At 36.5% G+C, this 15,881-nt stretch overlaps 1 protein-coding gene across 4 annotated transcripts in view; it reads right to left on the reverse strand.

Annotated features, from left to right (window-relative positions):
- Positions 1-511: 511 nt before the first annotated feature.
- The window catches only part of SS18 (SS18 subunit of BAF chromatin remodeling complex), a 42,686-nt gene continuing 27,316 nt past the window's right edge, over positions 512-15,881 (reverse strand). For 2 of the 4 annotated variants that reach the window (XM_064435637.1, XM_064435646.1), the window contains exons 6-11: positions 11,378-11,545; positions 10,561-10,665; positions 8,312-8,404; positions 7,463-7,585; positions 4,707-4,840; positions 512-2,588 (exon numbers count right to left, since the gene is read on the reverse strand). In XM_064435637.1, coding sequence (XP_064291707.1) covers positions 2,562-2,588; positions 4,707-4,840; positions 7,463-7,585; positions 8,312-8,404; positions 10,561-10,665; positions 11,378-11,545 — 650 coding nt within the window. In that variant the 3' untranslated portion in view covers positions 512-2,561. The remainder of the gene's footprint in view (positions 2,589-4,706; positions 4,841-7,462; positions 7,586-8,311; positions 8,405-10,560; positions 10,666-11,377; positions 11,546-15,881) is intronic. The other 2 variants (XM_064435656.1, XM_064435661.1) reach the window with 2 other exon arrangements.

Raw genomic sequence — 15,881 nt, forward strand, 5'->3', positions numbered from 1 at the left:
ACGAAACAGGACTGTTATAAAACAATTAAACCTTGCAAATGCAGTAGTCTCTAGGAGGGAAACCCTGGAGGAAATTCTGCTTATTAAAACTGCAATTTTAGTTTCCATTAAAAAGGAGAATAAGACAACAGAAGATGGGTTGGCAAGACAAATTATTTCTTAATGTCAGTTGAGCCTATTTCAAATGAGATAACGTATCTACACCAGGTTGGGTTCAACACATTTTTGCCTCGTCAACTCATTTATCTAATTCAGTCATCTTGATTATAGCCTCATGGACCTTCATTTTCAGAGAAAGAATTTCTTAACAAACAACCTACACAACATGCTGATTACTGAACAGTTAATTCTAATTAACTTGGCTATGGCAAGAGAATTTTGATAAAGTCCTAGACTGCAAATAAGGTCTGGTTATTCTGGCCAAACATCTTTAAAATCAAAACCCACAGCAGAGTCTCCAGATGAGACATCAGAGTGATAGGGATCTAATTTAAAGAAACAAATGAGAAAATTAAAATCACAAATAATTTATTCTTCCGTTAGAATTGATGGAGTACAGTTTTAAATAGCAATGAAGTACACAGTGGTGGAAAATTGGCACAGAACCTACAAGATTTTAATTCATAATAATGTTCCTCATGCCATATCTGTTCAAACCTTGATGTGTATTTTCTATTGACTGTTTTCCTTTTAAAAAGGATACACAAATTGAAAATCTTGTCTTCCATATATAATGTCACACATACTATGAACACGAGTTGGTTTTTATCCCCCTGAACATTGATTGCAAACTGAAAAAACACAAAATATCATTTTACTCCTGGGTTAATTTTAGGTTTTATCATTTATAAAAGTTGCAAGGGATTCCTGAATGCATATATTTCTGCAGAATAGAATATCCATTTATTTATCTGATACACAGTTGTAGGGCAGTTTCAAAAACAATTTTTTTGTGTACTGTTGTTATTGATCAAGGTGCTGCCTCTCTCACACATGCAACTCTATAAGCATTAATGCAGTTCCAAAGAAAATTTGGCTTTTGCCTCACCAACAGGTTTTATACTTAATGTTATAAAACATCCCCTTGGTCTCATGTTAACCAATAAGAAAAACAGGCAAAAACAAAAATGCCCCTTTTCTAAAGTTATTAACTCCCAGCTAGGAAAGCTGCCCTGGTTCCGGCCAGGACGGGGTTAATTTCTGCAGTAGCCAGGAGAGGACACCTCATTTTCAGGGCACCCTCCTAGGGGACCCTTCCAGGCTGTGTAGCATGGGGTGGAACAGGCTCTGCGTGGTGAGCAATCAACCACATGTGAAGCCTTCACCTCTTGCACCCTCTGGCACTGGTACTGTTGGCGTTACCTTTGTTTTGTTGTTTCCAGTCAATTGTTCTCTCAAGCCTGATCTTTACCTTTCCTGCCTCCGATTCTCCTCTCCAGCCTGCCACAAGGGGAGGGGAGGGAGAGTGGGGAGCAAGTGAGCGGCATGTGGTTTGGAGTGTGTCAGTGGGAAGACTAAAATTGGGGGACACCATTCCTAAACCATGACAAAAGTTTAGATAGGTTTTACAAAGTCCTCTAGGCTATTTTGATACATACAAATTATTCAACTAAACGTTAAAATACACTTATACAATACAGTCCTGTTCTCCATATTCTTTTTCAAGTTCTTTGCATACTCAAGCCAAGTAAAATTAACACTTGTCATTTTCTTTGTTATTGCAATTATTAAGAAGGATTACAGCTTGCTTATGCAAAGCTCTGACAAAACACTTGAGAAATAAAACCCAAACGTTTATCTTGTTACCCAAAAAATGTCGCAGAAAATTGTCAAACTATGTTAGAAACAATTTTTACAAAACCGCTTCACTCAGAAAAATTGGAAAGCTTAAAAAATTTATCTTTGCACAAGACTATATTACACTGTCCATAATTATGACCCCATTTAAATAACTGGGATTCTCAATCTTTGTATGTGACCCCATCAGTGACATAGAATGCTCTCCATCTTTTCACTGTTATCTTTATTGTACACCATTTCGAGACTAATACAATCAAGCATTTACCATGCCCCTATCCATTTTAACAGTAGATGTGTTATCCTGCCTAGCGAGTAGTGTACTGTCTTGCATATTCACCACATGTAAAACATAATATACAAAATATTGCTGCTGTAAAAAGTGTGCATTTCCCCTTTCCCCCTACAAAAAAAAATCTGTGGAAAAAATATTAAATTCCCATAACCTTCATAAACATACAAAGCTGTTTGCACCTCTCAGTCTGTAACAGTATATTTGACATACAGTTCTCGACTCACTGCAAATTGTTATGTCACAGATTTTCTGTCCAATATTGCCATCTAGAGTAGAGATGTGAAACTAGTTTCTGAGAAGCTACAGTCTTTAACAATTAACCCATAAAGACTGTATACCATAAAACAGCCACAAGATTTTTCCAAAATCTAGATGGAATGGGAGGTTCTCATCTTGGGAAGATGTCCACAGTGCTGAAGAGACAATATGGCTGCTAATAGATTTTGCCTACCGGAATGTGAGTACTTTTTCACTGTTGGTAATTTCCATATTGACCCTAAAAAAAATTCAAAATACATAATTAGACCACATGGCATATTTTCCTGCATTTAAAGCTGTAATTGGAAGACCATCCAAATAAACCGTGATACTAAAAGGTGGAAATAAATACAAGTAAACTATATACTGACATGAATAACCAGTATAGTTTCATCTCACTAAAAATATTTTGTGCTCTAATGTAGAAGTAAGACCAAAGACATGAATTTAAGCCCAGAAACCTAATTTGGTCAAAAGAATATACCTTTATATTCACTTGGCTGCTGTAAAATTAGCAGAACATCATCATCAAAAAAAAAGACAGGGATTACTTCCCACCTGAACTTTGAAAATTATTTCAAAAAGTCAAGGTCACCGAAATTCAAACTAATTTAGGAAACTAACCATGACACAGAGGTATCTAAAATTATGACTCTATCAAGCATTACAGAATAATGGCACATGTATTTCAAAACCAAGGCACATTTTGGTAAACATGAACAACCAGTCCACATATCCTACAGGAGGCAATTATTTCACAGATCTGATACACAGAATTACCACCCTACTGCTATTCCCTATTTCTTTTGACAGAATGTCATGTACTGCAGAGGTGGACAGAGGTGAAAGCATCAATGCTATAAGCTTACCATGATCCTTCACAACAGGGTTCAAGGCTTGCAAGAAAGAAGTACTGTGCTAGGAAGTGAACATGCTCCAAACTGATCCTGCCACCATTCCGTGTAAAGTACTACCACAACAAGGCCGTATTTTACATTTTAGTTTTATGTTGAAATGTCAGTTATGTTCCATTATAATATAACAATCAGTCATGAAAAAGTTTCACAACAGCTGCCAGATGAGAATTTAAACAGCACAATTCCTATGGGAATGACCAGAAAGAGAGGTCTTCTGTAATTGAGTTTCCCAATGGAACTTACAAGTGCACAAACTGGAGGAGCACAGCCTATCAACACAGAGGCTTATCCACCTCTACTGCAAGGAACGCTGGAAAAACTCAGCAAATTGTGATTAAGTTTCCTTGACCCTATACTGGCCACAAGATAAGAATTCTTCTGTAGCTTATTGTTTTCAGAGGAAGCCACTGGTGCAGTGCATAAACATTTTATCTGTTAAATAATTAAAAGTAACTGCATCTCTAAACTACCACACAGAGATATTGTTCCTTCTTTCTTGTCTTTTCTAATTTCTCTAGAAAGAAAGCCAACTGTTCTTCAAAATTGTGGGCAATTCTCACTTCCTCAGAGAAGTTTTTCTAGAAAGTTCAGCTCATCTTCTACTGACATAACAGAATTTTATTTAAACATTAGAACCTCAAGTTTATAATTTAGTTAATCTTAACATTATTTATACCAAGAAAAGTGATAGTATACATTTTAGTGGCATTTCTGAATGACTGATAGTGAAAAGTTTGGATTTCTACAAGTTAGTACCTTTTACAGGAACAAAACCTGTTTCATCCTTTAATTTTAAGACATTTTTTTTACATGAGCCTTTCACTACAACTCCAGCCTAAAGTTTTGGTGGCAATTGCTTGTTTGTTTTAGTCTTGTCTTAGTAGTGATAGGAACGAAGCAGTTTATTTTCAGGTCACTTCTTTCCCATGTTCACTGCCCCCTTATACTGCTCAGAGAAAATCTGTTCATGTCTCCCCATAAGCTCTGTAGCTGAAGGACCTCAGCTGCATGCCTCAGGTGCTTTTGCAACTGAAGAGGAAGATTATGATTAGGATTTGTGTTTGTGGAAAATAAATTCAACCATTTCTACTGCAAAGAAGTAATGAAAAATGATCCACCATGAGATTGTAGAAACCTCATCTTTCATGTTAGTCATTCACCATAAGGCTATGAAACACATCACCTTAATTTTTAATGTCCAAAAATATTGCTGGGAAGGCCTCACTTTGCCAAATTGCATTAAAACTTAGCAAACTCAGGAGAGAATAACTAATCACAATTCCCTATAAATGATTCTTGGAAACTCACCAAGAAATAAACTCCGTGAGAATTGTACATACATACCTGAAAGACCATATCTTAAAATTCATTAGTTTAAGTGTCCTAAGACTATCAAACAAGTGTAAGAATCACAACTTTCTGATCAAACAGAAGAATACCTGGTCATATCCGTAAGGCCTCTGCTGTGGTGGCTGTGGTGGCCCAGGCTGCGTGGGTCTGTATCCCCCATACTGCTGTCCTTGTCCCTGTGGATAATTGGGATACTGAGGCCCTGGACCACTCTGGGAAGGACCTGGAGATCATTAAATTAAAAAAAACAAAAGAAAGCAAAAAAAGAGTGCTTAAGATGTTGGAAAGAAGAGAACAGGAAAAACACTGAATTTTACAGCTAACCAGGACTAAGAAATACCACTACTATGCAATTAGGTCTTCTGAGTGCCCCACCCCCCTCCCCCTGGAAAGCACCTTGGCTGTCAGGGCCTGTGCTTCAACCACAGAAACATTTACTTTTATTTATATATTCATTATTTAGTATCAATGCATGTAGTTCCACATACAGGACAGAGAAGAACAAGGCAAGAAATTATAAACATGAGGCCTTTCCAGGATTTAGGAAGGCAGTCTCCTGATGTATGCTGCTTCAGTTCCAGAATTTTCTAATGCTAAGAACAGCCAGATAATCAGCTATGTTTAACATTTGGACTTTTTGAAAAGACCAGCAGTACTGTGCTGCCAGAAAGTGAAGTCTCACACCACAGCAGGCAATCATGGATGGGGTGTCAGGCAAGCAAGCTATATATGTATAAAATGTGAGATGTGACAAGCAGTAAAAGGTATTGTGAAATGGAAAAAAGCACCCTCTACTCCATACTCCTTTGGTAATATTAACTTTCCAGAAAAAGGTTAGGAAAAAACCCAAAACTTGGATTCCAGTCTTTTTTGTCTGTAAAAGAAGTAGTTCTTTTAAAAGTATAACTCTGTTACTATTCACAGGGACTTAGTCTGTCTTCCACTGGAAGCTGCATGTTAACACTATCAGGTAGTACAGCAATAGTCCAAACAAAATTATTCTCATCCTCTCCAGCACTGGGAGAGATGTACTGTCTCTCTATTTCAGTGGCACTCCCATGAATCCTCTGCAGTGGATCTGTTAGCTTTTTTAACAACACCTCTTAAAAACTGGGTCTCTATTTTTCAGAGCTGAACATCTGCAGGTTTTCAGAAGGGTTTTTCTTTCAAACAAACCAACACTTTTGTTTCCCTCCCTTCAGAAGAAAGAGATGTGTTTTCAGCAACAGTGATTCAGTGCTAGAGAGAGCTAGTTTGAGCTACAGGCATTGGACATTAAGATGACATCAGCTGGTAACTCCTTCAGTAATTCTAGCTCTGTAAGACAGTGAAAAGATGACCTGGAGAAGAAAAGCTCCATAAGCTATTACCATTCTCCTCAGGCCTCAAATCCCCTTGAACTATGCAGTTTCAGCTTTCCACAGTGAAACAATACCTTAAAGATTGATAATGATGTCTGGGATATTGATTTATTTCTGAAAATTAGAAAGTAATTAAATATTAAATTGAGCAAGAATACGACATCCTAAAAGTGCTGTGTTCATCTGACAAATGAACATGGGTTTATTTATTCATGGAAATTCTTTATAGCTGAATTCTGAATATTCATTGACACACTTCAGAGAAGAAAATGGAACTTCAGTAACAATTCCTGCTAAAAACCAGAAACTGAAAAATATGTTATTCTGTTTTACAAATTAAGTTGGGTAAGTGGCTCCAAAAGATTTCCTAATCCCTCTTCTTCTAGTATTTCTTAACCTACACTTTCTGAATAAGTCAGATTTTATTTCTTTACTTTAAAAGTTCAGAGCAGTGATCTACATGGACCTCTACTCCGATCTTTAGTCTGTTCCCATATTATGTTTAGTAGAATGTAGGTACAAGTATTACTTCAATTCATCCAAAAACACCAGAAATAGAACTTGGTAAATCTCAGCGGATCCTCTTAAAACTTAACTCTGTCTCAACATAACTGGATTTCACATGAATCTGACATCTTATCTACACAGCAAACAAATTACCCTCACATACACACAATGCTGAAAGCTTAAGCTTTTAAGTCTGCAAAAGAGCTGAAAGCTAAAATACATGGAATTTATGGAATTTCACAGGTTCCTTCTTCTGTCATAAATTTATGTATATTGCTTTACAGTAGGCAAGCAAATAAAACTTATAAGAGCAGTAGTTTCAGTATGTTCTTCTGACATAAAATTTTTTAGAATTAATGTACCAAAATTACATTCTACTGCTTTAAGTTTCCTTTTTGGGAGGTTTTCCTTGAATCCAGGGACTTGTGGCAAAGTATTTCTCATTCCTGCCATGTATCAGAAGGTTTTGACTACCAGTGCAAATTTATAAGGCACAGTTTCTTTAAAGGTGTGCTGTCAATGCTTACAGTAATTTCTCTGCTGATTTATACAACAATTTGAAAATAATGATTAATGTATGTTGAATGAAGTTTTAAACCAGTTTTTAAAAGACTGTTTTAATTGGCAAATCCACAGATGAAAGTGGTTCTTTGTCATCTTTATGAGTATGTTCACCTACAGAGAACAGAAAAGAGCAGAATCTTTCTAGGTCTTTCTAAATTACAGACATCCATTGCAATGCTGTTTAGTCATCTTCGGTTTTCTGTGCTACCACACTCTCCCAGACTGCCAACAGATCTAATTCCCAAAAGACGCTGCCTTCTATGTTTTCTTGTCTCAGCCCAGTGAAACTGCAGGCACAGACCTGTTCTGTCCAAGCCTGGCTCTGGACAGAGTCAAACTGGGATGGAGTAACACACAACAAGGGTCTCTCTTAGTCCTTTCTGTGACAGCTGTCTGTGTCCTCAGGTTCTTACCATAACCCTGCTGTTGTCCTGGATAGCCTTGTTGGCCGGGATATTGCTGCTGTTGTGGTGGATAACCCTGCTGTTGGGGTGGTCCTTGATATGCATCTTGCTGCTGACCATATTGCGAGTTTCCTGTAAGATCATTGTAAGAAAGCAAAAACTCATAAAGATACCTATTTTATTATTTTTTTCCTTCTAAGATGCACAGCCAACAACACAAGAACAAAATGAAAATGCAATACTGATTTCAAAAACTGAACAAAACAAAGAAAACTCAAACCAAACAGAAGGAACTCGGCCAAACAAACTGCAGTTAAAGCCAATTTTGCAAAGTTGAACTGCAGCATTTTCAGCATCTCTGCCAAACGAGCATTACATTTACTGGAACACCACAGTCATAAGATCATGACTATGCTAAATAAAATAAAAAAAATAAAAAAAAAGACAAAATTAAGGACAGCTACAAGAGCACAGACTAGCTACACAAGATCAGCAAGCTGTTTCCTAACGGCACTATAATTATACAAAATATATACACACACAAAAAGATATATAACTGAACCAACAAATTTATGTTAAAATAAAAATTTCCATTGAGGTAAAAAAAAAAAATCTCTAGAGTGTTTTAGTCATTTTACTGTTGTTAGAACGGCAAATTGTGGTTATATATTTAAGGTGTTTGCAAGAAATTATTCTGAAGGCTACAAGTTCCCTGCCATTTCCAAGACAGCCAGCAACTAGTATTCTACAAGAGCTTTGCATGGGTATAAGTTGTGTTGTGCAAGAATTTCTGTTCCCGTTGAGGGTGGGGGAGGAAAGGGAATGTCTGTGCGTATGTGTGTGAAGGTATATAGATACCTCCTTCGTAGTAATGTTGTGAGGAATCCTCATAAGGCCTATCGTAGCCTTGTTCAGGATACGACGGTTGCTGATAACCGTAATCATTATGACCTACATCAATTCGACAAGAGACAGGAAGAAACGTTAATGGCCTCTGAGTGAAAACCCTAAAAATATTTCATTTCTCAGAAAAATGAAAAAAAAATTTTCAACTGGATATACATGAAAAAGAATTTTCAATTGTATTAGCCAAAGACTTATTAATATGATTTCCTTTCATATTGAATTAACATGTGACAGGGGAAAAAAAAGGCTTAATGCAGTAGTTCTAGAAACATCACAGTAAGGGATGGTCTTAACCTTCCAATAATCGTTGTTGGGGGAGTTGGGGGAGGGGGGGAGAAGTACTTCATCTTTCACTCAAAAAAAATGAAAGCATTTAGGCCTTTCACATGTAAATAACCTGAATTAAATTAGAATGAACAAAGAAAGCAATTATCATACTTTGTCTAACACCTGTTCTGCTGATCTCCAATTCAAAAGCATATGCTAAAAGCAGTGTGAAATATAACAAATAAAGCTCAATGAAGTTATGAACCACCATCTACATTAAATTCTGGTTTTGAATGACAGAAATACAACACTCTCAAGGTTTTCCCTACAAACAGAATTCCTACTTAAAGTCTTAAGAAAACTTTTCCTCCTACATTCCAGTCCTGAGTAGATTCATTACAAACAAACCTTTCTACTCAGAGACTACAGGCATCTCTGATTAAGAAACCAATACATGCAGTAAGCACCCCACCTGTTGTTTTTAGCACACATATATTTTGTCTTACAGATGATGAAGATGTATCTTATTGCAAACTTGGTCAAGAACACATGCCAAAATTTTGTTTACATTTGAAATTAAATAGTATCAATTTGGAATAAAATTTTTAGATACAAGTAAAGAAAGGAGGAAACAGTTCTGAAACTCAGTGGTTTTGTCATCAGGTCTGCAACTGTACAAATACATCACTGATTGAATCTTACATGCATACATAACCATGTCTTAAAACAAGTCTTAAAATATTCTACTTGTGTTCTACATAAGAGTAATAATGAGGTAATGATAAAGATGATTCTTCAGAAGGAATAGATCCTAGAAGTCATCTGTGCTGCCACAAAGCCACTGATGGTAACACCAAACTGCCCTTACTAGAGTAAATTGCCTGTAACAATTTAGTGTTCATGTGCATACATAAATGTTCCAAAATGAAATCTGAATAATTACCAGTTAATGTAACTTGTAAAATAACACTGTACACACACCTCCAGAAATTAACACGTGTAAGCTTATACAGATAAGGCTTGATGTACCTTAAAATCAATTAGATGGAAATCAAATTCAAAAACTGACTTGCATCCCTTTATTTGCTATGAGTAGTTGCTTTGTATGCATTTTTAAACATTAACATCTACCACATTTCTTGAGCTTCATAAGACACCATGAAGTTGCACACATGGTTATCACAGTAGTCAGGAGTTAGCATCTTTGTTCTCCCAGTCTCTGCTCAGCCTGAAAACAAGTTAATTTCAACTTTTCTAACTTATAACACAATCCAATAGTCTTCAGCACTCCATATTCCAAGAGGTAGGAGGACAGATTTATGAAATTCAAAGTTTCAGTCTTGTCTTGAAAGCACTGAGGGGACATCTAAAGAGGATTCACATTTCCAATATCCTCAGGGCAGGGACCACTTTATTCCTATACAAATGTTAAACTGAGGCCCATACCATGTCAGCAATAACACATTTGTGCGACTTACATGAAAACGAAACACTAAGTTAAAAAAGTATTTACAGAAAAAACCCACATGTTTTTAGCAAGTTTTTTCAGTTCAGTAAAATTTTTAATAAAAGGATATCGTCCCCTCTCTTATTGATAATAAAGTTATGACTGTTTAAATTCATCTCAATTATATTAGATATGCTAAGGAATTCTCCATTCTTTGAGAGAAACAAATTATTTCCATTCTTTTGAAATCCTAAAACTGTTTTTAAGAGTTTCAAATGGGAGTAATACAAATTACATGCTTTAAGTTGCAAATTTAACTAGTCAAAGTAACTTAAATGTAGTAACAATTCTGAATTTGGAAGGTTTTTAAATGTGAGGTATGATATCCAATTACTATTCTTGCCTCATCACCTAATTTTGGGCATATGACTACATTAGTATTGGGCAGGTATAGAAAATGGGAAAGTTAACATTTATGAGAGATTACCATCAGGGTAATATTGCTGGTTCATGCCTTCTGGAGGACCTTGTCCACCATGACTGTATTGGTCCCCATAATAGTCTTCCTGGCCTGAGTACTGCTGTGGTGGGCCTGAAAAACCACAACCAGTCAATACGTAAATAACTTGTTTTCTCTGTTATAAAGCCTGCTAATTTCTGATTTTAGTATGAGAAATATTTCTCAAATGTACTCCCCACCCATACTGTTGCATTACAGACAATATATGTAATCTGGTTTAGTTAAAAAAAATAAGTAAATGTATCTATCTACAAATACAAACACACAGTTGTTTGGCTGCACTAGACTGAGACTATATATATCAAACTTCAGTTCTGAGCTCATTTTAGGAATATGTGTATAACAGACTAGAGTGTTAAAAATAAAATTATTCCTTGTTGAAAAGGACTAAAAAAAAAAAGATAACAAAAATCATGGAACATTTTTCCTTTTTTGTAATTGAATGAATCCAGAACCAAGCAGGTATTCTGCTCCTTTTCTGTACCTATCATTTAAATATGAAAACAGAATTCTGCATCAGTATAACTGAGATGCATAATTTCAGACCATATAATGTCAGAAAGAATCAAATGAAAAAGAAAACAAACTTGTCTTCACACTTCATGGTGATAGCAGTAATCTCTTGCTGCAAGAACCACCCTTAAAATGGGTAACAAAAAGAGTATGCAAAGTCTGTGACACCAAATGACTTGATAGAAATTTGGTGTAAGCAAGAAAGAGATGTAAAATAGTTTTAAACATGGTTATTTAAAATCAATGCAAAAAGACTGAAGTGAATTCCTACCTTGCTGTGGTGGCCTGTATGGAGGAATCTGTCTCTGCCCCATCATGTGATTTCCTTGGTTAACTTGGCCCATCATTCCCATCGGTGGCTGCTGCCCCTGGTAATGCTGGCCACCTGCCTGTGGCATGTTGTATTGCTGGGAGGGAGGCTGCTGATGCATCATTGGACCTGCAAAAGCAAAAGCAGCAAAAATGTCAAATATACAAAAATGATTTGTGATTAAACCTGTCCAAAAGAACATGGAAAACCCAACCTTTAAAAATGGACCAAAAAAGGCTCTGTATATCCACTGCTCTGGTAAGAGTTTGTTGTTTCTGGACCTATGCAAATGTAGGTGATCAATTCAGCAGCCGAACTAGAAAACAGCAATCAGCCTAAATAAGGTTGCTTTTTAGATGGTTTATCTTCAAAACCACAGATATTAATTTATACATACACAAAGACAACTGAAACACTTTCATGACTTTTTGTTTTAAAAAATATCTTCAAAAAAAGCGTAGGTGAAAACTTTGGTAAGTCATAGAAAAATTATTTGACATTTGTGATTTCCTCAGAGCATAGTTTCAATACACATACATAGCTGCTGTTATATTCCATCAACAAACCACTAAGCTGCTATCACAAAATCAACAATTCTATTTAGCCTGTAACGACAAACCACATGAACCAGACAGGCAATTACACAACAGGCATACGCAGAAGGCCCACAGAACACGGGCTCTGCCTGACACTGAACAGTCCTAAACAATCTCTAACAAAAAATCTTTCCTATCTAGTTGCACCAAGTTTCTATGAACCACAGGAAGAGACCAGGAGAGATCAAGTATTGTCCATGTTTTATGAACTGACAAAATCTGATTAAGGCTGTACTTAAAGAAATGCAAATTTCAGTAATGAAAACAGACAGTTAAAGAGCACCCTACTGACACCACACAGCAATGAAACGATGATTACACAGTTTCATTATATGACATTGAAGGTTAGACTGATACAACATGTAACAAAGAAGAGCCTCTGTGCCTCCTCTGTAGTACCACTTCAGAAAAGAGTTATTCCAGTATCAAAAACATGAAGAGGAAAAAGTTTTGAAAAGGAGCTAAACTTTTTTAAAACAGATTTTTGCAATATATTAATTCAAACAACTTCACACATATTGCCCAGTCTATAACGGTGAAAGCCTCAGCTTTTTTGGCTTTTTAAAAAACAATTTATTTTATAAACTACAAAGACAGTAAGAAAGTAGTAGCCTCACTAAAAACTAAAACCAACCATGACATTAAATATCAAACTAGCAGAGCCACTCCTAAGTGCTATCCAAGGAGAAAGAGATCACCTTCTTTCTGTATGCTTAGATTTTCTATTCCATTTAGTATTTTTTAATAACTAGGTGCTGAAGCACAAGCAGAAAGTCCTGTGTGCAAGTAGAGTACTGGAGAAATATCTATACAGCCAAGTGACAATGGATTTATACAGGCAAAGGAATATGTAGTCACTTATATACTGTCTATGCAGAGTTATGAAGGAAAGTTATGACAAATTAATTAGTGGTATGAATTCAAAATGCATTAGTTAAATCCCATAAAACCCCAATGTGGGATCTCTCACTGAGAAGTGGCCTAAACTTCATTTTCCTCTGAAGATAAATATTGGTCGCTCTTAAGAAGATCCAGTTATGCTTCTGTCTTTCAGTATGGCAAGTTTCTGTGTCCCGACTTTAAAGTAAAAAAAAGGGTTTTAAATTCAGATGTACTTATTTTAATTATTGGAAAAACAAATTTTCTTTTTTGATCTTCTAAATGAGTAGGTAATTCAGATTATTCCATTTCACTGCTCATCTGTTTGGAGGTACTGAGAAACATTAGGCAGTCTTAATAAAAAATAGAAACTTGTTGCCATAATATTCCTAGATCTCAAGAAGGCTTGTTAATTAACAATATTAATATTAGTCACAATACAATGTGATAAAATGTGTTGGGTCCCTGTGGTGCAATGTAGAGATTTTCTGTTTGCTTTTTAAATTAGAACTTCATTAACGCTTTGTAGAGCCACAATGAGAATTCACTACCCTGTATTAGGCTGTGTGTTGTGTTCATAACAGACGGCCTGGCTTCCTTCCAGTTTGGTTCTTCTTATTAAAAAGATACCTAAAAGAACCACCATGGTCCCTACTGCCTCATGGAACATATCCATTTTATGCAGTGGTTTTGAGGGATGAGGGAACTTTGAATTTATTCTTCCATTTGAAAAATCTAGCCTAGGAGAAAGCTACATATATTCATCATGTAATACTTAATATGACATAAAATCCCAAAACTTCATAAAACACTTAAGACTCTTAATTCATTATCTACTAGGATATGGACAAACTTGAGAAGTGTGCCCAAGAGAACCTCATGAAATTCAACAAGTCCAAGGTGCAGCACCTGGGTCGGGACAAGCCTGGATAGAGTACAGAGTGGGAAGCTCACAAAGAGCAGCCCTGAGAAGAACTTGAGGGTTTGAATTGATGAAAAGCTGGGTCTGATCTGGCAACGTGGGCCTGCAGCCCAAAAAACCAACTGCACCCTGGGTTGCATGAACATGGTCAGGTGGTCAAGCAAGGTGACCTGTCCCTGTACTCTGCTCTGGTGAGATCCCACCCAGAGTGCTGTATCCAGCTCTAGGCTGTGCAGCACAGAAAGACACAGAAAGACCAGCTGGACCAATCAAGAGGAAGGCCACAAGGATTATCAGAGGGATAAATAAAGAAACACTAAGAGAGCATGGAGCAGAGAAAGCTGCAGGGAGACCTCACTTTGGCCTTCCAGTATTTTAAGGGGGCTTTATAAAAGGGAGGGAGATGGACTTTTTATACAGCAGTGATGGGACAAAAGACAATAGTTTTAAATTGAAAGAGGGTAGGTATAGATTGGCTATTAGGAGGAAATTCTTCAGTGAGGGTGGTGAGGCACTGGAACAGGTTGCACAAAGAAGTTGTGAATGCCTATCCCTGGATGTGTTCAGGTCACCAGGATGGATGGGGCTCTGATAAATCTAGGCTAGTTGTAGCACAGGTAGGGAGGCTGGAACTATATGATCTTTCAGGTCCCTTTCAACCCAAACCATTCAATGATTCTATAATGTTTTATAATATTTGTGGCACAGATTTTTACAAGCACTCTAAAACACAGCTCTTGAATCTCCAATCAGGTAACAATAAACAACAAACTGCAGCAGCCCTCACCAAAACTGTGGTGTTTTCCCACATGTTTAAAAAAAAATGCTTCTTTTTTAAATGACGGTTTTAAGCCTTGTGCAAGCTGTCTTAGAAACTATAACGCAGGGTCAATTTAACTTGATAGACACTACAATTCAGATGTGCTTAGTCAAATGAACTACCATCTAAAGGTGTTTTAACACCAGGAGCAGTTTAAACATTATCTCAAAAGACTCTGAGCATACAAAACTTTTTCCTACTTCTAATGTATGATTGAGGCTGCAAATTAAAGACAGTAGACACTTTTCCACTTTATTACTCCACAAATTTCTCATCTCAAACTCAACCACAATTTCAGGTATCATTTAAAAGAAAACTAGAACACAAAATGACACAGAAAAAATTCCTTAGTTACTAACATTGCCTTTCATGTTTTACTCCAGGGAAAGAAGATGAAAGCACAAGCTCCGTGGCAGCTGTTTATATCTTTTGTTTTTTCATGACAAAACTACAGTGTCTTCTACAGCTAGACATCCTACACAATGCAGCTACAGCATGATGACATTTCAGAATGTGGAGGCAATTTTATTTCCTTTTGATAGGCTAGATTTCAAAAAAAATTGAGACTGCCCTGCTTTTTCCGTAACATCTTGGCTACTGTAAACAGTCAAGGTACTGAAACCTAACAGTCTCAGCTTACATGGGAGTGAACAGATGGGAAGACATTTACAAAAGGCAGTCAAACTCAGAAATCACTTTATCCTGATCTGCCATACCCTGAGTACATTTACACTTTAGCTAACATTGGATGTTCCTATCTTTACGTTTCTCTCTTTACGTGCATAACAAAACAACTGGAACCTGCATCTGTCTCATCTCTACTCTTTCCATATCTTCATATTTGCATGTAAGAGAAAGAGCTCTGAAATTTTAATGGAATTTTCCCAAGGTTATAGAAATGAAACTATCATTAAAAAATTTCAGCACCAGATTTGACAACTGGTCTGCAAGTGACTGAGTCAACATGATCTTGTTCTGTAGAAGTTACCTGTAAACTAGTTCCCCTCCCTTGCCACAGGAAACATATAATACTCATTCAATAGAGACTGGGCATTTGGCAATTTTGTATCAAGCTCTTCTAGCACGGAAATGGAATCCCAGCAAAGGGATCTGACAAATGAGAAATAGTCTCTGGGATGGCCACAGGTACCAAAGAGAGTTTCTGAGATGACCAAGCTACAATTTCTTGGTTCTTACTTAAAAAATGTATTAATTCCGCTATTAAATATTATTCCCTGAGTATGAAAG

Source organism: Passer domesticus, chromosome 1 (assembly GCF_036417665.1).
Source record: "Passer domesticus isolate bPasDom1 chromosome 1, bPasDom1.hap1, whole genome shotgun sequence".
Taxonomy (NCBI): domain Eukaryota; kingdom Metazoa; phylum Chordata; class Aves; order Passeriformes; family Passeridae; genus Passer; species Passer domesticus.